The sequence below is a fragment of the Lacerta agilis genome, chromosome 10, assembly GCF_009819535.1.
Source record: "Lacerta agilis isolate rLacAgi1 chromosome 10, rLacAgi1.pri, whole genome shotgun sequence".
Classification (NCBI taxonomy): Eukaryota; Metazoa; Chordata; class Lepidosauria; order Squamata; family Lacertidae; genus Lacerta; species Lacerta agilis.
In genome coordinates this window covers 68,594,063-68,616,571 of record NC_046321.1, presented here as the reverse complement: position 1 = coordinate 68,616,571, position 22,509 = coordinate 68,594,063, and the positions used below count along the sequence as shown (strand labels likewise).

The following is a 22,509-nucleotide window of genomic DNA, read 5'->3' as shown; positions in this document are numbered from 1 at the left end:
CGCAGTTTGGCCAAACTCATGTTAGTAGCTTCAAGAACACTGTCCAACCATCTCATCCTCTGTCGTCCCCTTCTCCTTGTGCCCTCCATCTTTCCCAACACCAGGGTCTTTTCCGTCACCTTAGATATCCAAAAAAATCATGTCCGTCTCCCCCCCCCCCTTCAAGAGATGACACCCAGCTGACCTGGGAAACACTCAGAGCTCAAGAGAGGAGCTGTGGAGAGACAGGAGATATATGTTGTCTTGACAGGCATGTCTAGCTTTTAATCACAGTGAATTATTTTTCCAGGACACTCTAATCAAAGTGAAAACTGTTTTTCAAGTCTATGCAAGTCACACAAGCCATGATAACAGCTGCAATTATTTGGAAGCTCAGGAATGCAATTTCTGAATGCATCCTGTATCACTGACAACAGGCAACGACACATTTTTTAAAATCATACATACATACATACATACATACATATGTACATACATTTCCATCTTCACAGTTACATCAGTTTGAATAATGAAAAGTTCTATTGAACCCAATGTAAATGAGTTTATTGACCTGAACAATTTAGGAAAAAAGGTTTCTCTCACAGCTCAAAATATTTACATGAAATAGTGTGCAACAGGATCAAATTGTGTTGATAAAAGTACCAAAAAATGCATTGTTCCCATTGGCTCCAAGTTCACACAACTGATTGAATTGTGGATTAAGTGAGTTATACTCATGATACATTAAATCAACACGTTTGTTCTGGGGATTACAGTGAGGCAATGAAACAACAAGCACAAGGCCATTGTTCGCGGTTGCACATGAAGCAAATCAGGAATGACAAAGGCATGCAGAGTCCACCTCAAAACTATCACAGTGGTTCTCAAACTTTTCCCCTGGGTCACACTTTCAGAATAAAAAATTGCTTGCAGAACACCAAATGTTTAATTGATAGGAAATACATTGGAAAGATTTATAACAGAAATCCGGAGCGTAGTCCCTAAGGCATTTGGATGGTGCCTTGCACGCCTCCACATCTTGCTCTGCTTTCCTTTGGACTACATGGGGTGGGGGGTGGGCATGTCGCCTGGGCAGCCCAGGACCTCCAGACACACTGCGCCCAGGCTTGGGCCCCAAGGAGGTCACTTCTGCATTTTAGTTGTTGAATTGCTTGCTTCAAAAGCTGCACATTAGGGAGGTTCTCATTAACATGCAAACTGAACAGAAATCCTGCCCCATCCCTAGGTCCAGATACAGGGCTTGGCTTTCTTGTTAAAAGGACTGGGTAGCAGGGAGTGAGAAAGGCCTCTGCCTGGGACCTTGCAGCGCTGTTGCCACTCAAGGAAGGCAGCTTGGGGTCAGAGGAACCACCCAGTAGGTGTTTCCCTATTACATAAATGACAAGAGCTCTGCCCTCCTCCGTACCTTCCCCTTTTCCCCGGTGAACTGGCTTTGCCACCAAGGTGCAGTGACATCACATCAGTGCCAATGTTACAAGGCATTCAACAAATATTTTACAAAATGCAATCTTTACTATACAACATCCTCGGCAAACGACGGAGGAAGGGAACAAGAAAGCCTCCAGTTTGCATCAGATTATTTTATCGTGCTCACTGTGGGGTGGGAGGCTGTTCCCCGATGACTTTTGACTCCCTGTTCCATTTCCTGCACTAGCAAATGTTTTGAACATTCCTTCCAGAAGCACTTTGTTTGAGGACATAATGCAAATGGGTGAGGAGGGGAGGAATACCCTGGAGTCTCCATAAATGGCACAGCATAAATAAGGCAGGAGCAAACAAGCTTGTCTAAAAATAAAATGCTACTACAGAAGGGGGGGACCACCTCCCTTTTCACAAATGTTGTGGCCTCTACTGGAAGTCTTACGGGCTTCTGGGGAACAGTGCCAGAGATGTATTTGGAACCAAGGTATTTGAAGGGGTGCTGCTGGCAGTAGCTAAAAATATCCAGCATAGTTACCATGCAAGTGGGATTATTTGTATGTGCTTTTCACCCCCAACAGCTAAAATGCTGTTGTATAAATCATAATGAAATAACAGGATTTCAAGTTTTAAAATAGGTTTCATTTATTAACATTAAGATTGAAATAGATAAAACGAAATGTGAGGACACTCAATCAGAGAGACTGAACAGGGGTGTCTCTCTTGTTGCATTTAAGAGACTTCTGCAACACCTGAATGACAGAGTTCATTTTTAACAGTTACAGGCTGTGTAAAAGGTGAACAGATAGCAAGTCTCTCTTCACTGTCAGAGTTCAAGCCTGGAACAAATTTTTCCCTTTTTTATAGAGCGGGACAAAAAAAGAGTGAGAATTTAAAAAAAGAAAAAATACTGTTACATTGTTTAGTCATTTAGTCATGTCCAACTCTTCCTGACCCCATGGACCAGAGCACGCCAGGCACTCCTGTCTTCCACTGCCTCCCGCAGTTTGGTCAGGCTCATGTTAGTAGCTTCGAGAACACTGTCCAACTATCTCGTCCTCTCTCGTCCCCTTCTCCTTGTGCCCTCCATCTTTCCCAACATCAGGGTCTTTTCCAGGGAGTCTTCTCTTCTCATGAGGTGGCCAAAGTACTGGAGCCTCAGCTTCAGGATCTGTCCTTCTAGTGAGCACTCAGGGCTGATTTCCTTCAGAATGGATAGGTTTGATCTTCTTGCAGTCCATGGGACTCTCAAGAGTCTCCTCCAGCACCATAATTCAAAAGCATCAATTCTTCGGCTATCAGCCTTCTTTATGGTCAAGCTCTCACTTCCGTACATCACTACTGGGAAAACCATAGCTTTAACTATACGGACCTTTGTCAGCAAGGTTACATTACCATATATTAATATACAGATGTGGATATTCTTATTATCCTAATACACATATAATTGTCAATAACCTAATATATTCTGTGCAGACTCATTCCAAATATCATTGTATTTATCCAAAGGAAGTCTGTGTCTACAAGCTGTCCATTCATATGTTTCCAATGTTGTCATGTTGTCAAGCCATTGATTAAGGGGAATCGTATCCCAATTCTTCCAGTTCCAGGCTACCATGTTCCACCCTGGAACATAAGTAGACTAGATGTAACAGTAGCTCTGATCAGATGCTGAGTCCAGAAGCGGCAAATGGGACAAAACATTGGGGGGGGGGCTCAGCATGCCACATTCCTTCAAAGCTGGGGAGGTCAGGATGGCAGGCGCCAGGGCAGGCGCAGCGAGCGCAGGCAGTTGGTGGCAGCGGCAGCAGCATGGCAAGGGTGCTCACTCTGCCTCCCTTCTTCCCTCCCTCAGCTTCCTCCCCCAGCTCAGTGCCCACCTCTCCTACGCCAGAGCCGAATGTGGAGGCCACAGGGCTTCCATGACTGGTGGCTCCGCCTCCACCTCCTCTTGGTGCCACTGCTGGTGGGAGGCTGCTTCAAGCCTCCTTCCCCTCCATGGGAGGAGGAGGAGGAGGAGGAGGAGGAGGAGCCAGCCACTGGAGATGCACCACGGTTTGCCTCCATGTTTTTTGGACATGGGGGAGAGGCCTCTTTCCCCAGAATAGAGGGGGCCCAAAAGGCCTCGGCCCCCAGGAGCCGGCACCCCTGGCTCAGATGCACTTTGTTCTTTAATTTAAATGTTACATATTTTGCACCTTGTATAGATCTTGGGGGCTTCGTAGAAAAACAAAGTAGATCCAACAAGTCAAAGGTTTGCCTGTTCCAGGTTTATGGGGAAGAGCTTCCTGAAAGCGCTTGCATGGTGACTTTTTTCCCCTTCATTTTTAAAGAAAGAAAACACTTTAGAAAATAGCTGCTAGTCCTATAGGCACAGTTAATTTGCAGTTTGTGCTTTATAAGATTTGCAAGTGGGAATATAATTAGCATAGCCTGGAACACCTCTTACGAGTCTCCTTCTGTACACATAAATAAACCAAATGAGGGTGTCTTACTGGATTCTAATTCCATAAATAAAACTGGAAGGCAGGACGATAACAGGAGAGGGGAAGGTCTAAGGACCACCAAAGCCCAATTCTGATCTCCTCCCGGCAGATGGAGCAGGCCATGGGGAGACATAAAGTTTCCTGCCTCTTCCATATTTATGGTTCTTGCTCATCATGGCTCTGGCCCTCTCGAGCGTATGAAGTGAGGAAGGAAGAGAGGGGGAAATGAGGCGATTGCTTTCGGAAGGCAATGCTTAAGAAGAGGAACCATATGGTTTTGAGTTGGCTCAGTTGTGGAAGCCAGGAGACTAATAATCCCAGGGTTTATTGGACTTGGCAAAAAGGCACCCAGTGGCACCACTCCTTTCATTCACTGCCAAAAGAAGCCCTCTATGGTGTGAAGCTGCATATTGAACAGCAGTTGCTTCGTGGGGCATATTGAATTCACGTCTGCCAAGAGCAATGGGAAGATTGTCAATTTGCAATTCAAATTGCCGCACCGTCTTCCCTTCATCAGCTCCAATACGGTGAGAAGGCTTTGTCTAGTTTTGCAATGGACTCCCATTTTCTAATAAACTTTCACTCTTGGTTGAACACAACTGCCAATAGTGTTGTGCCAACATTTTCTACCACTCCACTCCAGACCATTCTCTATTAACAGGAAAAGAAGTTGCATTTGAAAATTTTCAAAGGGGAGAGAAAACCTTGCTTAAATTCTCATGGGTTGGTGGTAGAAATCATTTCATGTGCATATTTAAATTTCAAGGTGGGCCAAGGGGTGTTTGTGTCCTTTCTTACATTTTACAAATCTCTCTGGTAGTCTGCACTCTGCAGCCTTCACAAGAGCCTGTACTTCCTGAAAAACTCGTGATGACCTTCCAGATGTTGTTGAACTACAACTCCCATCATCCATTTGGCCATGCTGGTTGGGGCTGATAGGAATTGGAGTCCCGCAACATCTGGAGGGCCACAAGATACCCTCCAACATTTCTCCGATGAAAAAAGGGACATCCTAAGGAAAAATGGGACATTTTGGGATGAAATCAAAAACCGGGACTGTCCCAGGAAAATAGGGACACTTGGAGGGTGTACCACAAATTCCCATCCCTGGGTGAAGATAATGAACATGAGCACACACTCACAGATATTACCAGCTTTAGGGCATAGTCTGATTAATAATTTTCATATCTCTCTCTCTTTTTTTTTAATACAATTTTTATTTTCTACATTAAACAACAAACATATCAAACAAATAAAACAAAACAATTAACAAATAATGAAAAAACACATCAAACACATTACAACAACATAAAAAACAACAAAAGAAAACTTATACATACCTAGACTGGAACAATAAAAATAACTTTGTTTAATTCTAGTTTCTATCTTCTTTGGGGGACTTCCCCCGTTCCCTCAACTGCGTTCAGTATCAATATATTTTGGTAACTTTGTAGCTATTTTCTTAACATTCACCACTATTCTTAATAGTCTTTAAGATACTAACTAATCATATATAATTCATTACTTAAACAACGTATCCTTAAACATTTCTAAATATTTTAAACCATTCAAAACATTACTTCTTATATACTATTTTCATCTAACATCAACTAGCTAAAGCCAATTAAACAAACCAGTTCTGCTTCAAATATCTAACTTTTCACAATTTTTTAGATAGTCCTTAAATTTCTTCCAATCCTGTTGCACCTTCTCCTCCCTCTGGTCTCGGAGTCTCGCGGTCAGTTCAGCGAGTTCCATAAAGTCCATTAACTTCATCTGCCATTCTTCCACTGTCGGGATCTCTTCACCTTTCCAGTTTCTTGCAAGTAAGATTCTAGCAGCTGTTGTGGCATACATAAAAAACACTCTATCCTGACTGGGTATCTCATGGTTGGTCATGCTCAAAAGGCAGGCCTCTGGTTTCTTACTAAAAGTAATTTTCATTACCTTCTTAAGCTCATTATAAATCTTCTCCCAGAAGGCCTTAACCTTGGGACATGTCCACCACATATGATAAAAGGTACCTTCCATAGTTTTGCATTTCCAACACAAATTACTTGTAACATGATATATCTTAGCTAACTTCACTGGTGTCAAATACCATCTATATATCATTTTCATAATATTTTCTCTTAATACATTACAAGCAGTGAATTTAATACCTTCTTTCCACAACTTCTCCCAGTCATCCATCATAATATTGTGTCCAACATCTTTTGCCCAATCTATCATTGCAGATTTAACCAATTCGTCTTTTGTATGCCACTCTAGCAACAAATTATACATCCTGGAAAGGTTTTTAGAGTTCGGTTCAATTAACTCTGTTTCCAGCTTTGATTTTTCTGTTTGAAAACCAACCTTTTTGTCTGATCTAAAAATTTCATAAATTTGATGATACTGCAGCCAGTCGGTGACCTCTTCTTTCATTTGATCGTAACTTTTCATCTTAAAAGTTCCACCTTCCTGCTGCAGTATATCTGCATATCTTGGCCATCTTGCAGGCATATTAGGTCTCTTATAGGCCTTGGCCTCTACAGGAGAAATCCACCTAGGAGTCTTTCTCTCCAGCAAATCTTTGTTTCTCATCCAGACCTGATAAAGGGCTTTTCTAACTATATGATTCTTAAAAGCTTTGTGGGCCTTTACCTTATCATACCAAAGATACGCATGCCATCCAAACACATTGTCAAATCCTTCCAAGTCTAACACATCAGTATTATCTAGTCTAAACCAGTAATTTTCATATCTCAACTTTAAATACTGAGTAAGAATTCCTAGTCAAGGGAGTCTGCTATTTTCAAATGTTGGCAATATCACTAAATTTTGCATTATGAATACATGGGGGGCAGGGGGAGAGATCAGAATCTTTAGTGTTTATGTTTCAATAAGCATAGAGTTAGACAGAAAGCATTACACTCATATCTGTTGATATTTATTTGGTCTAAGTCAAACTGCTGCATTACTATATCAAAAAAGCAACTAGACAGATAATGTGCATTCTTATAGCCAAGGAACCCTGCTCTGTTAATGGAACTGCACATCACTTCCAGTCGCTCTAGGTCTATGGGGAAGCCAGCAAGAGATAATGGCAAATATGTGCAAAATTTAATTATTTGGAATTAATTTTGTATTTTACTACTTTAAATTATCAGTTTGCACACAACAAGTGATAAAAGTCAGTGTTTGAAAATAAGTATGTACATGCACAAAATATATTAGATCATATAATGGCACAAAGACACCTGTCATAGCCCACCTTCTGCGGTGAGCCCTGGCCCATGCTTATGGGCTTATGAAACACAGCCATCCTTCCCAAGTCTCACTTCTCTGAATTTTGCAGTGCAGTTTTTGTACAGTCGAGTAACGCATACAAAAATGCATATGGTAGGTATAAGAAGATATATATCAGTGAAAATAGCATACAAAATGCACTGTATTAGGGGAAATTGCCCTGCAAAAATGTATACATTCGACAAAATTACACACAAAAATATATTTATTAGGAAAAAATGAAACTGAAATGCTGATGAATTTTCATGACTGGTTTTAAAAAAAATGCAAATTGCTGTTCAAATATGAAGATTTGAATTTAAGATAGATAAAATGAGAAACCCTGAGAACTGAAATGGACAGATCCATCCATCCCTTGTTGGGGTTCCCTTTTGCCTGCATACTTGGGAACAACCCTAGTTATGCTGCTCCATTAATGAGTGAAACAGCCCTGTCATTAATTAATGGCTAAGGAGGCCGATGAGGTGGGCAGTGAGCCATACAGGACAAACAGTTATAGTTGTCTTGTATTGCCTTGCCACTGTTTTTATTTCTATATATATATATATATATATATATATATATATATATATATGACAACTTGCGGAATTTACCACAAATGGTTTCCAGCTCCTCTTGACACTCCCTAATGAGAATGAAGGAATTGGATTGTATTTTGCAGATCTCCAGTCCAAGCTATAATCAATAAAAATTGATTTCAACCTGCCATGTCTTCATTACTTTAGCCACAGATGTATTAAGTCTACAAATAGTTCTGGATATTATCCACCAGCTTAATAAGTTGCTGCACGTGTTCTGTTCATTTCTTTCCTTATTCATCTTCATCATAACAGTACAAGGAGAATTTTGCCATAGTTCTCTTTCCACCGCTCTTTCCAGAAATATTGATTCCAGGAAATAAATGGAGGAAGACTTAAAGGAATCAACTTGATTGGGTTTAGTAATGTAAACGGGGTTATATGACCAGAGCTGCTGGGGTTTTTTAATAACCAAAGGCATGCAATGAACAAGAAACCCCGTCATGAAAGGATGAACAGGGCAATCCTATACATGACTACTCAGAAGTCGGTCCCATTTAGCCCCGTGGGGCTTACTCCCAGGGGAGTGTTATAGGATTCAACCCAAGTCAACACTGTCAATCCCCAGTGATATGATCTCCCTTTGACACATGTCAAGGCCTCCTTTTCAGGCAATAGGTCTCCTTGGACCTCAGAGCAATGCCCTATTCTCAGCATTTGCTTGTTTACTTTAGTTTATTACAGAATATATTTCTATCCTGCCTTTCCAGACCCTCAAAGTATCTGTAAAATAATTTAGAACACAACAGAACAAACTAGCAAAGCCCAGAGCAAAATAATAAAAATACAAAATACAGCAATGAGCAGTATTACAAATCAATTTTAAAGTAATCCAAATGACTGAGGAAAACAATTAGATCTCCATTGATCACTGAGAGGGTATGAAACCAGGGGCACATTTCTTCGGAGAGCATTTTATATATCTGAAAAGCGAGAAAACATATCTGGTTCGGAGCTTTTGTTCACAAAATCCAACTGGGAATGCCAGCAGTCACCAATTTTGGGATACTGTATTATTTATTTTCTATCTATTCACCTCACCCTTCCATCCATTTGGGTTTCCAAGACAGCTCACAACAAATAATCAAACAATAACATAAATTAGGAAGACAAATTTGCTGTGAGTCCTGGAGGCAGGGGCGGAGGGAGGGGGCAGTCCGACGCGGGTGTCATCACTGAGGGAGGTAACATTCGGCACGCCACTCCCCCCTCCCCCCTTCATTTTGACAGCTCGGGGGAGGCTTGGGAGTCGTCGGTGGGTGGCGTGCCATTGCCCCCCACTCCCGGGCTGCTTCAGGGGCGAGCCTGCCCCGAGCTGTCAAAAGGAGGAGGGAAGGGAGGAGGGCTGCTGGCAAAGCGGCGCTGCTCCCTCCCCCCCCCCACCTGCCCAGGAAGCAGGCCACCATGGGGGGCTCGCTCAACCCACCATGGGCAGCTCATTCTGCCCCCATGGGCGTCTCACCCCCAGGATGCTCGCCACCCCACCACCCTGGCCCCACCCCCAGGTGCAGGAGCAGCTAGCTCGGCCTCTGCCTGGAGGATCAGCAGTCCTTGACTGACTCCACCTACAAAAAGCTGAAGTGGCTGAATAGGGCAGGATCTTCGCAGGATGCTATTGCTGATTTTATTGCCCTGTTTAAAATGCTTTAAATGGTTTAAAACCGCTTTTAGCATGTGTTTGTAAATGGGGGGAATTGTTGTTGTTTTAAATTAAGGGAGGAAGGATGGGCTTGGGAAGAAGGGAGTTAGGGGGAACGGGGGTGGGGGAAGTCGCGGTGGTTTAGGGTAGGGGGAGGTATGGCATGGGAGGAGGGGCAGGCCGGGTAAGGGGCACACGGCAGGGCCAGTTAAGTGACTGTGCCGTTGGCCAGCTCCTCCTTCAACCTCATGAAATTGCAGTTGTCCTATCAGCCAGCCTTTGGGTCTGTGGCTGCTGCTGCTAAATGCCAGGTCGGCCCAGAATAAAATCTCCCTCATCCATGATCTGATTATGGATGAGGAGGCCGATTTGGCCTGCATCACTGTGACCGGGGTGGACGAGCAGAGTGGAGTTGGCAGACTGAGAGCTGACCTGTGTGCCTGCCCTGACCCACCCTACTTTTAGCCCTCACATATTCAGGTCCATATTTTGTGGGAGGGAATCAAGCACATACTGGAAATTTAAGTTCGCACAATTAAAGGTGATTTAGATGCTCTTGTTGCACTAGCACAACAAATCCTCTTTTTAAAAGAAACAGACTTTCGGCTGTTAGAAAAGTGACAGTGAAATGAATGAATCTTTACTGGAAAGCTATATAAAAGCAAAAGGGTAGGTGTTCATTATCACATAACCACGCCAACAAATAAATAAGAACAAATGCTCAATAATGGCCAGGCACAGTCTAACTGTAAGCTCTGTGCAAGAAAATCAGGACGAATGCTTATTTAGTAGGTTATCTGGAAGAACCCTGTAACTATCAAGGCCAAGTGACAGAAAGGAAACAGGCCATCTCAAGGAATGGTTTGATTAAAAACAATCAATAATATTCAAAAGGGTCCAAGCAGGCGGACAGGGTGCACTGGCAATTGAGGGCGATATAAATGGGCTGCCTCTCTCACGTGTAATGCAGCTGGGAGACAGATTGAATTATCAGGACATGCTTGGGCTTTCAAAGCAAATGCAATAACACTGCCAAGCATTGCAATCCACAGTTCACTGACCCCTGACTTGAGAGAGGTTTGCATGATCCCTTCAAGCGTATAGCAATCATCTGCCCCTGATTCTGTGGGATGGGCAAGTCACCAAAGGCTGCCTAGAAAAAGGAATAGCGTGACGACTCTGGGCATGTATGTGCAGTTTTTGTTTCTAGACACAGGCCACCCTCTCTTAACCTGCTGACACTCCGTTGTCGGCTAACAGGGAAGGAGGCGTCAGGCTCCCCATCCCACATGATAAAGGTGTGATGCACAACCCTTCACACTAAAGGCCTCTCCACCTTCTTTAATGCATGCGGTTCAGCCTGGCTAGCCCAACACCTCAGATATTTGAGCTCTGCCTTTAGAAGTGAAGAATCAAAAGTCCTGATTTGGAAATCTGTGGTCTGGGCAGCTGCTGTACAATCAATGGCTAGCCTACTTAGCTAGTTGCCCCTGTGATGATGATTATTATTATGCACAACTACAGTAACACACCAGAACCAAAATAGCTTTCGAAAACAAACCAAGTGGTCCTTAAATTCCTAACCCACAAGTAACAGGTGTGAGAGAGCAGAGGGAGGGAAAATTCACCGGTTGGTGATGAAGTTTTAGTAGATTTTAAAAGCAATTAATTGTACCTAAGTGCTGTTTTTATCACTGCAGCCAAGTGACCGCCATAGTCGCCCTGACCCGCCATGTTCCATAATGCTAGGAAAGGTAGCGATTCTGCGTACAAAGACTATGTGAAGCGATGACTCAGGTGCACACTGAGACTTACGATGTACAGTATACATAAAATTCAGCCTTCCCTTTTTGCAAAAAAGCAAGCGCAGCTCTGCGATGACTATCAGTTGTGCATCTGCTGCATCGCTGAGGCAGATGGCACATGGATGGCGCTCCCTTCCTAAGGGTTACAATTGACACCAGCCATTGAAATGGGAACTGTGTCACCTAAAAATATCAGCTGAGGGGGAGGAATCAGCTGTCCTATCATCTTCCTCTTTTTTGAAAGGCATACACCATTGCCTTGCCAATAATGATCTCACTATTTCACATCCCATCTGAACCCCAACCTGCTGTCATAATCCGCAGGAGAAATGCTAACTGACTGAAAGAAGGAAGGACTCAAGGGCTGGGCTTTGTCATATTATTTCCAAAGATGATGTAATGTTTCATTAATAGGAATAATCACTGCCACCAATCCTCACATAAAGCTAACTCTTCATTAATAAACACACAAGCCTGTAGTCCTGCATGTTAAAACAGAGGGGGTGGTGGATGCGTGCCCTGGGTGCCCATGGCAACATATTCCATATAGGAGCCACTGGAGGTGTCCTTGGTGAGTCCCTTCCTTTAGAGCTAATGGTACAAAGGTAATGGCCCAAAGCATTGTTTTCAGTCAGCCTGTGATTAATTAGAAAATGCATTGGGCTTTGACCATTAAGGCCTCATTTTGTTCATGTTAATCAAAATCAGGGAAGGAGTTTCAGGCTCAATTATTCCAAGGCTGTGTGTCCTTGTTCCTGCTTTAATATATTAGCTACAACACACATTTCAAACAGGTACTAGTCCAAACATATGTTCTACAACAGTTTCTCATTATCTTTTCACAAATTATGAGGAGCAAAATCCAAGGAGCTGCAGGAATAATACAGCTTGGTGGGTTAAAAAAGAGTTTAGATCATTTTTTAAAGAAATATCTCTGGGTAGGCAATTTCTAGTAATAATTTCCCCCAGGTGGGGCTTTCTATTGTGAAATTTCATAGACTGTGAATCCATTATAAAAGGAAAATATGAAAAAACACCCAATGCTTTTCTTTTTATTGAGCAATTCAATATACTTCATGTTGTTGTTTAGTCGTTTATTCGTGTCCGACTCTTTGTGACCCCATGGACCAGAGCACGCCAGGCACTCCTGTCTTCCACTTCATAGGAACACAGAAAGCTGCCTGGTACCAAGTCTGTCTAGTAGTTCATTATCTAGACTAGAAATGGGTCTGGGGTCCTAGGAAGAGGTTTTTCTCACCACTTGCTACTTGGCTATTTAATTGGAGGTGCCAGAGATTGAACCTGGGACCTTCTGCATGCAAAACATCTGCTCTACCACTGAACTTCCATCCCGCCTACAAAGGTGTACCCCTCTTTTCCCCACTGCAGGAGCTGGTCTCAGTCAAAGATGGGGAATTTGTAGCCTTCCAGGTGCCACTGAACTCCATCTCCCATCAGCCCCAGCCAGCATAGGCAATGTCAAGGTGATGGTGGGAGTTGTAGTCCACCAACACCAGAAGGCCCCTTGATTAGAGGGTGTGCAGCCGTGGCGCTCTGACTCACAGAGAGCACGACACCTCCGGATCAGCCTGGCCTAGCTGCTGTGAGGCAAGGCAAAAACAAAAAGGCCACAGAGCAGGACCTTTCCCTTCCACAGCACTTGCAGATGTAGCTCCTATCCTCAGGGACAGAGAATGCCCTCTCTCCACCTCAGTACTGCTGGCACTTTTAGGCAGGAGTCATCTCCAGCCACACCCAGAGACATCAAGGCTTGAACTATTCAAACCTGGGACCTGTTGGGTGTGAAGCGTGTGTTCCGACACTGAGCCCTTCCCCATACAGCAGCATGAAAATCAGTCCAGAGACTTGGGATCATGAGAGGTGAATGAAGCAAATAGGAGGCCACAGAATCAGAAGATGGGGATCTATTACTCATATACAAAGCCAAGGGCAACTGTTGAAGATGTGAGCAGATCACCCCAAACAGCAGGATTTTAACTCACTGGGCCATCAGTGAACACCTTTATACTCCGAACAACTTTCATCCAATAAATACCAATTAAAAGGCACGTTAACCTTTGGCAGTCTAGAGGTCAGGCCTCTCGGATCTCATTCTGCTAGAATGCTGCAATGCTGTCGCAACCGAGCCCAACTGACCTAACTTACAGTGCCATTCAATACCCTTTGATCAATACACGCTTTTTTTATTTGGAAAGCCTTCAAAGGGGCTTTATGTGGGCAGATAAAATGAAGCTAAGGAACCAGGCTTCCAATTGCGAGCCATTCCCATCAGCGTTTTGTATTCTAACCACATGAGAAATTCAATAGCCCCTCTGCAATGAAGCTGCAAATACAAGAGCAGCCTAAACACACCATTCAGGTGTCAACCAGCTGATGATATAAGAGAGTAGCTTGTGTTATTGTAGCTGCTCTGATTTGCCATCTCCAAGACTGAAGCGACGCTGCTTATCTCCTGTAATCTGAGCAATATACAGTATTATGGCTCTCAAGTGGGGCGCCAATGCTGGCCTGCGCATGCTTTCGGCTATGAAGTCTGCATAACTAGAGTAAACTACTGGACTATGAAATGTGCCCATCCTATTTGTCTGACATTTCTGGGGTTCAGAACATGACAGCACCTTGTTTCCTTTTCAGTTCCATGCCATCTATATTGTGTGCTGAGAGTTGTTAGGAGACCCCTGCTCCCCTCACACTTGTGTGTTCAAATGAGCTCTTAGTGTACATATACTGTACATGGACTTCCTTTCTGCCATATGGTTCATGTCCCAAAAAATTATAATGACGGTGTCCAGTAAAACTACCATGCATAGTAGTGTCACCAGTGGCAGAGGAACGGGGGAGGGGTGCGGGCCACCCCCAGGTGTCATCACAAAGGGGGGTGACAAAATGATAAACATATGAGGTTTTTTTTTTTTTTTTAAAGGGGCTCACAATACTTTTTAGTTCAGTCAACAAATGTAACGAAATGCGGCTGGCACTGGGCACCATACCGTGGGGGCCAGCACTTACTGTGGGGCCTGCAGCATGTCCAAACCACACGTCTCTCCTGGGAGCGAAGTGGTGACTTAGGCGCCTGCAGGCTCTGCGCTGCCTAAAACGGCAGCGTGGGACTTGTGTCTGGCCTCCGCCTCTCCCTCAGCCGCCCTACAGCTGAGGGGGAGGCAGCGGAGAGGCTCCATGCAGCGCGCCCCAACCCCATGGGTGGCTCACTGCAGGATGCGCTTGCCGCACCCAGCACCCAAGCAGCTAGTTATGCCACTGAGTGTCACGTGCCTGAAGTCACAAGGGGAGAAAGATAAAAGGAGTCATCTGGGGGCTTCAACCAAGTACTATATTTCAGCCCCATGAGCATATTACCTTCAGCAAGTCAAATACTGCACTTTCATTTTCTACAAAATGGCACAGACTCACAGGAGTTGTTCAGCTAGGACAGGATACCATCTCAGCCCACTAGCCTGTATCTGATGTGCAAAGTGGCAAGCCGTGCTTTCCCCTCCCTTCCCTCTGTGCTTCAAGGCAAACAATCAAGAACTTCCAGAGGTGGACCAGTGTGAAACAGTAGCTGAGCATGTTGGATTTGATTATGGCAGACCAGGGTCTTTAGGTGGCCTTGGGCAAGTGGCCCTTTCTGGGAATGATTGGTTTTAAAGGAGAGGCATTGTAAGGTTGGTGCATGACTGAATGTGTGTGTCCCAGAGTCCTCAGTGGCAATAGGCTCCCAAAAGCGTAGGGCAGATAAAGCAGTGAAGATGCTCTACCAATAGCGTAGCGAGGTGGGGGCGATGGCGGCGGTGTGCCCCGGGTTCCAGGGGAGGGGGGATGACACTCAGCACACCTGCCCTGCCCAAGCCAAGCCCCGCCCCCCCAGCAAGCCACGGAGCGAGGCAGCCTTGCCCACAGCCTGCTTGCAAACCTGCTCAGTGGCCTGCGAGCAAGGCCGCTCCACCCCGCGGCCCATCCAGGGCCTCCCCACCGGCGCCGCTATGAAGTGGCGCGGCACGCATGTGCCGTGTGTCATACGGCCCCCCGGGTTTGCTACCCAGGCGTGTGCCGCCGCTGGGCCCCCGGGTTTGCCGCCCCAGGTGACCGAGCGGCTTCCTCCGCCACTGTGCTCTCCCATGCTGTGGCAGTGCCATCCCAGCTGCAGGTATAAACTAGGGCAGATGTTCTAGGTCAATGGGTGGCCAATGTGGTGCCCTCCATATGTTGTGGGCTATAGCTCCCATCCCTGCCAAGGGTTGATGGACATTGTCACGCATAACATCTGGAAGGCACCACATGTGCTACATCAACTCTGGACACGGAGTAACCAAAGCCACTTTGCTTCAAAAAGGGAAATGCTGCTGTGCGTCAAAGGATATGTGTTGTTGTTACAACAAATATAGCAATGCTAAAGTATAAAAATATAGCTGCAGCAGATGCTCCTCAGATGCACAGCGTTTGTGCCATTTAGTATCTGAATAGAATCAGGAGTGCAGCTGAATCAGGCCAAAGAGCCACCCAGACAAGCATCTGGTCCTCATGGGGCAAAGCAGAGGCCTCTCAAGCAGGATCCGCAAACAGGACAGCAGCTACAGCCGCACTCTTCCCACTTACCATTCCCAGCAAGTGAGAAGTACCCGGCCCCTGACAGGGGAGGGAGAGGAGAAACAGATCCTCCGTGAATTGGTCATCTAAATCCTCTGTTGAAGCCATCCAAGTTGGTGGCAATCCCTACATAGAGGGGAATCTGAACCTTACTGAGAATCTTGGCACACCACCAAAAAGCTAACAAACCTATCACACTGCAATCAGAAAGAGAAGCCTAAGGGAGCCCCAAAGCGACTAAGGAAGGATGGGTGGAAAAGGGCCTCATCCAGACTCCCTGGAGCATGCAAGCGCCACCCATGGGAGAAAGCGCCTTCCTCTTGCTCAGCTCTTCCTTATCCATATTCCCAGCATTCCTTCCCTTTAGCCAAGTAAAACAGCCTGGGGTGGGGCTATGCAGATAAGGGGGAGGGGGTGTCGCAAAGTGAGCGGGATTAGCACTCAGTTAAATGCGCTGCTCTACTTTCTCCCATATAAGTGAACGGTCGCTGTTTGTTCCTGTGGAGGAAAGAGAGTTGCACTTGGGCAGACTGTGGTAGACCCTGCCGTAGACCCACCCAGACACTCTCACTGACGAGAATTTACCCAGCAAGGGATGAAGGCAAAGGTCCTTGCAATATTAGGGCGTGTTGAATTTTTTCCAATTCCCCAAATGAGGGGTGCTAAAAAAGTTGCAACATGACTTGGGAATTCAAAATATATTTGGGTTAAATCAATATAATTTAGTTTTGCTTGGTAAGTAAAATGTGTGTAAAATTGCATAGAAATCATTACAAATTGTTTGTTTGTTTGTATTACACTGACGGAGGAAGGGGGTGTGGTAGGTGCGGTCCGCCCTGGGCGTCATCCCTGAGGGAGGGTTACATGGCCACAGCGCCCCCCTGGGACCCTCTCCCCACCCCCGCAGGTGGCTAGCCCCGCCCCCAGGTGCACAGCATGCGCACCGCTCCGAGTACCAGAGCAGCTAGCTCCACCTCTCTTGTATTATGTGACATTTTCAGAAAGTAAAATTACAGTTTTGGGTTACAGGTAGGTAGCCGCGTTGGTCTGCCATAGTCCAAAAAAAAAAAAAATTCCTTCCAGTAGAACCTTAGAGACCAACTAAGTTTGTTCTTGGTATGAGCTTTGGTATCTGAAGAAGTGTACAATTTGGGGGTTTTCCAAAAGCGGTTTATGTGCTTCTTCATCAAACGTAGACTTACCAAGCTAAATGTTGCCCAGTCACAAAAATAATAGCAGACAGGAATTCCTCATACCCAAAAACATATTTTTAAGATCCCCTCACTGTAGAAATTTGCAAAAATTAAGTTTCATTCCCTAAAATGACACGCCCTGTTACAATATGCAAGGCGACTGTAGGTAACCCACTGTCTATGCGTTGGGTTGCCTTTGAAAAGGGTCCAGAAGCAGCAGTCAGAGATGTGGTGAAGACTGGCCACCACACTCTGCTTTGTCAGCTGCACCTTCTTCCAGTCCATTTCTGGGCTGGTTTTAACCTTTTAAACCCCAGACACCTTGGAGACTCCTTACCTGAAGGATCGCTCCCTTCCACATGTGCTGGTACTGGACACAAAGGTCACTGTCCGAGGCGCTTCTCCCAGTGAGATTTCATGGGCAGCTACTAGTGAGATGCTCTTCTCAGTGACACCATCCCAGTTATGGAATGGCCTCCTTAGAGAAGACTGACTGTGTTCCCCTTAAGTCTAGCAAAACTTTTTGTTTATTCACCCTGGCTTTTTAGGGGACCATTCAAGGACTTAAAAAGATCTGAAGCTCTGCTTGGTTTTATTTTGAAATGTTAAGACGTGAGTCTGATGTTACTGATCTTTCCTTGCTGCAATATGTTTTATTGCAATTGCATTTTTAATTGCTCATATTGCATTTCAATCATTTCTCTGTATGCCACCCAGAAAATGTTGGTTATGTGGTGGTATAGAAACAGCGTTCATAAAATGAATACAGGCTTCCCTTCGCAAGAACATCACAATGATGAGCATTTTGCTAGTTGCTAAGTAATGTCTCCCATGACATGAATTGCCCATTTTGTTATTAAAAGCCATCTCCCTAGACCTTTCCCTTGGGCCAGGAATATAATATCCGTATTGCAGGAGTCTGGGAGTATAAAGAGATTCTATTAGCGAATCTCACTGCTAAATGAATTATGGAAACATTGTAAAGAGAAAACTATTTAGAGAAGTGATGGGATGAGATGGGAACTAGGAAGATAAATAGGCAATTTTGCTCAGTTTTTACAGTGCAATGGAAAGGAGTCAGGGGCAAAAGGAAAAGAGTTAGGGAGGATTTCCTCTGAAAAGCTGAAATGTGTATGCTTTTCATAATGCTCATGTTTCCTAATGCTTTTCATAATGCTTACTACTCATCAGTAGTAAGAGCTCATCCCAGCTAAACACGTTTGCAAAGAAGGAAGTCATACTGAGTTCAATGGGACTTACTTCCTAGTAAATATGACTTATATTGGAGGCCTGAGGGTTGGTCCACAAATCCATATTCATCACTTGGTGACTAGCTAAGCCACCAAGGGACAAGTGCCTCTTTCACAAGTGCACAGCATGGTCACAATGGGTACAAAAGGCAACAATTTCAAACATGTGTATTAATTAGCTGACCAACTGCTTAGCGGTTTCGTTATCATCCAGTGGTTTACAAATTTTGTACTGTATGTATGTATGTATGTATGTATGTATGTATGTAGAAGGAAGGAAGGAAGGAAAGAGAGTTTGCTGAATCAGGCTAGAGGACCCATCTAAGTCCAGCATCCTGTTCTCTCAGTGAGAGCCAGTGTGGTGTAGTGGTTAAGAGCAGTAGACTCGTAATCTGGGGAACCGGGTTCGCGTCTCCGCTCCTCCACATGCAGCTGCTGGGTGACCTTGAGCTAGTCACACTTCTCTGAAGTCTCTCAGCCCCACTCACCTCACAGAGTGTTTGTTGTGGGGGAGGAAGGGAAAGGAGAATGTTGGCCGCTTTGAGACTCCTTCGGGTAGTGATAAAGCGGGATATCAAATTGAAACTCTTCTTCTCAGGGCCAACCAGATGCCTGTGGAAATCCAGGGAGCTGGAAAATGCCAGAATCTCTGTTCTACCTTTGACTGTTTCTTGGAAATGGCTCCCTTCCCCACTAGAGGAGTTAATGCAGTAATCTCAAGCCATTATCACCAATCTGCTCCTGTAGAAAGTTAATGGTATGGCTACTTATTTTATTTTGCAAAATTTATATACCTGTAAAAATACGCACCCTCAAAGCAGTTTACAAAGAGATAAAATAATTAAAATAGAGAAAAATTCACAACCCTACTTTAAAACATACAAAAATTAAAATACTAAGACTTCAGCTTTCTAAGCATTTGGGCAAATAAGAACGTTTTCAGCGGGGGCCAAAAAGAGTTCAGTGAAGGAACCTGTTGAAGCTCTAATGGTCACTGACAGTTTCTTTGCTTCTCTTTGCCACTGAACTTCCACCTCCACAGCTTTCTCACTTATACAGGTATGCCTGCCAAAAAAGATTTCACTTCATGCAAGGGACAAAGTGGGCTTGAGTCTATGAAAGCTGCTACCACACTAGATTTGTTAGTGTTTAAGGTGCCACCATACCCTCCTCTTGGTTTGTGCTTTTCTATGGAGTCGCTGGAGTCCAATGAGCTTAAAATAGCTTGAATGCTGGTTCTGCAGTGGAGCTTGGCTGTGGATCAGCCAGCTCAAGAAGAGAAGGAACTGAGAATGACTTAACACGTCTACACTCATTTCAATGCATATTCCTTGAATTAATACTCCTTGGAGGACAGGCTCATGTCAACAGCACAATCTCTACTACTACTGCTGCTACTAAAGGTGCAACCAGTAAAACTACGGTATACGACACCAACCGCTGAAGACAAAAGCAGGGGGTCAGTAAACTGTACACTCATTTGCCTAAGCTATGCACAAAGGCATCCCACATTGTCTGGGTAGTTTTTCAGGGGCACAACTTAGCTATCCAATTAGTTCAACATATACAATAAACAATAATTGGGGAAGTGATTGTGGCAGACGGGCAAAATACAGACCAGCCCCTCCAGGCAGGGGTTTTATGGCAGGTGTATTTAGTAGTTAGTTTGCTTCTACAGCATTACTGTTTGGAGGGGCTAAAGTGCAATAAAATAAATAAACCAGAACACTTGTGGTATAATAAGTTATTGGGGGGGGGGGGTTCAGCAAAAAGTTAGGGATCCGCATTGACTGAAAAGGAATCAGTGTGACCGTCCCCAAACCTTCGCAGGCACAAGCAGTGATGAAAGTCGGATCACCTGTGATCGCCCCCAAAGCATCATGAACGCCAGTCACCTTGAACATGCAACAGGAAGGCCATGTGGAGAGGCCCACAGATGTCTTACTTGTACAGCAATAGCATCCACCCCAACTCCCTTGTCCCCCCCCCCCAATCACTGAGATTGATGCCCAAGCACCTGCTCCTCCAAGCATCACCCACAGTGCATTGCAAACCATTATTGCCATTCCTGGGTTTTACACTGGCAGAGAGGGCTCCTTCTGCAGATTTAAACAGGCCAAGCCCAGAAGGCAACCATTTAAAGAACCAGGGAAAACACTGAGAAAGCAACACACTGCTGGCTGCTTGTTATGACAGCCGCTGATAAATATAAAGACAAACCATCAGTAAATTTAATAGAGTATTTAGTAATGGACATAAATGATGTTCTTCTCCGCTTGACCTTTGCTAACCACTCAAGGTGCCAGGAGGCCATTAGTCTACGGCTGCAAATGTCAAGTTCCAGGAGACCATTTCTAGCACCACCAGAAAGCAGAGATCAATATGTATATACTGCCCTGCCATTTGCAACCCTCTCCATCCCCTGCAAAGGGAGGGGTGGGAAGGAGGATTAATTCAACGCTTGGAAAAGCTCAGGACTGAAATGATTCCGGGTGGCCAAAAAAAAAAAAAAAGAGTGAAAGATGCAAAAGAAGAGTATAATCTGGGGAATTCAGCCCCACAGGCTTTGTTTTAATAAAAGCAAATGAACAGAAAGTCACACCCTTCCAGGATTCAGCCTCCGTGGCAGAACTTTGAAGAGTGGGTCAGTAGGTCCATGTGTTGTGGGCAGTGCCTGAAACCCACACCCTACCCACCCCACCCCACCCAGAGATAGGCAGGTCTTGCATGGTCATTAGGTACCCCAGGGAACAGATCTGCATGCAGCCCCTGAGATGGCATCCTCTGGTTGCTGACACCATCATCTATGAAAGGCACTCTTAATTGTCATTGGGGACACATATGGAGGCAGGCAAGGGCACAGGTCCACGGGGTTTACTTCCCGAACGATGCAAAGATTCAGGCGCTGTTCTAAGAAACACAAACAACTGCATGCTAACTTGTTGTGACATATAGGCTATTATCATGATCATTACAGTTTATCTACATTTGTTGGCAGTTCCCCCCCCCTCCAACCTGCCAAGAGCACCTTAACCAGAAGACAACAGGAGACATTAAAAAAAAAAAAAACAGGACCAGGAAAAGATGACATCTCTAAATTGTGATCATTAGTGTTGAGTGTGGTGGCCATAGAAAAAAAGAATGAACACCTTCCTTGTCCATTTTGTTAAAAAAGCACAACAGCCAGCCCTTCCCCCACACACACACACAGCACCACCAGCAGCACGATACCAATATAACCCATCAATTCTTTGGCATGATCTTCACCCTCGATCCACCCAGGCCACCTCAAGCTCAACATCCCCTTAAACCACTCACCATCAACAAGCCGAGAGCAGATTCCGGAGCTCGCTGCGTAGCCATCGCCTTGTCGTCTTGCATATAAATCCTCCCCTGGATTCGGTCGGCTCTTGGCCCTCTGTCAAGGGCAAAGCATCCACTGGCACCTCCTGCAGCCTGGAAACATCCAAAATCAAGCTCAGGGAGAAAATGCTCTGATTTGAGAAGGAGGTGGTTTACCCAAAAAACAAAATCTGCAGGGTTGAAACAAGCTTCAGCTAGGCCAAACTTTACACTCAAGAGAGAGAGAGAGAGAGAGAGGAGAGGAGATGCAGTAAGGAACCCAGCTAGAGAGACGAAAGATCAGATTGGAATCTGCAGGATAGTTAAAAAGGAGGTGCAAACAGCAACAGGAACATGACATTCATCTTAACACAAACGTTACCACAACAAGTTAAAAATACAGGAATGCTGCAAAGCCGCCGCCCCTCCCCACCTCTGCATGAGGAATAATATCAATTGCTTTTAACTGTCAAGAGAATAATCTGCACTGTGGTTCAAGCGTCTACAGCCCAGATTTTGTATTATGTTAGTCTTCCACACACCCCCTCACAATACTGCAGAAACAATGCAAAAAGATAATACTGTAATCACAACATACCGCTTGCAAAACAAATGGTCTTCTCTCTTCCTCAAAGCAGTGTGCTTCCCCAGTTAGAAACCAGCCGTCTGCATAATGCAGACATGAGGAATGACTGAGCAAAAGCAAGGCGAGCCAGCACTCTGGAGCAACAATTACCTTTATTATATCTGAATGGCAACTAGGATATGCGATGACCCTTTTCACCTTACTGAAAGGGGGGGGGGCTATTTCTCCTTCTCTCCAAATGGACTCAGCTCCCCATGGAGCTAACACACTTACAAGAAACATGTAATTACACAGCCGGCCCTGTTAGCGTTC

At 44.8% G+C, this 22,509-nt stretch overlaps 1 protein-coding gene across 1 annotated transcript in view; it reads right to left on the bottom strand.

The window, feature by feature from the left end:
* FRMD4A (FERM domain containing 4A) overlaps positions 1 to 22,304 on the bottom strand; it is a 404,157-nt gene extending 381,853 nt beyond the window's left edge. Inside the window, 2 exon segments of the mRNA XM_033162332.1 lie at positions 21,588 to 21,725; positions 22,210 to 22,304. Coding sequence (XP_033018223.1) covers positions 21,588 to 21,650 — 63 coding nt within the window. The 5' untranslated portion in view covers positions 21,651 to 21,725; positions 22,210 to 22,304.
* Between the last annotated feature and the right edge of the window lie 205 nt (positions 22,305 to 22,509).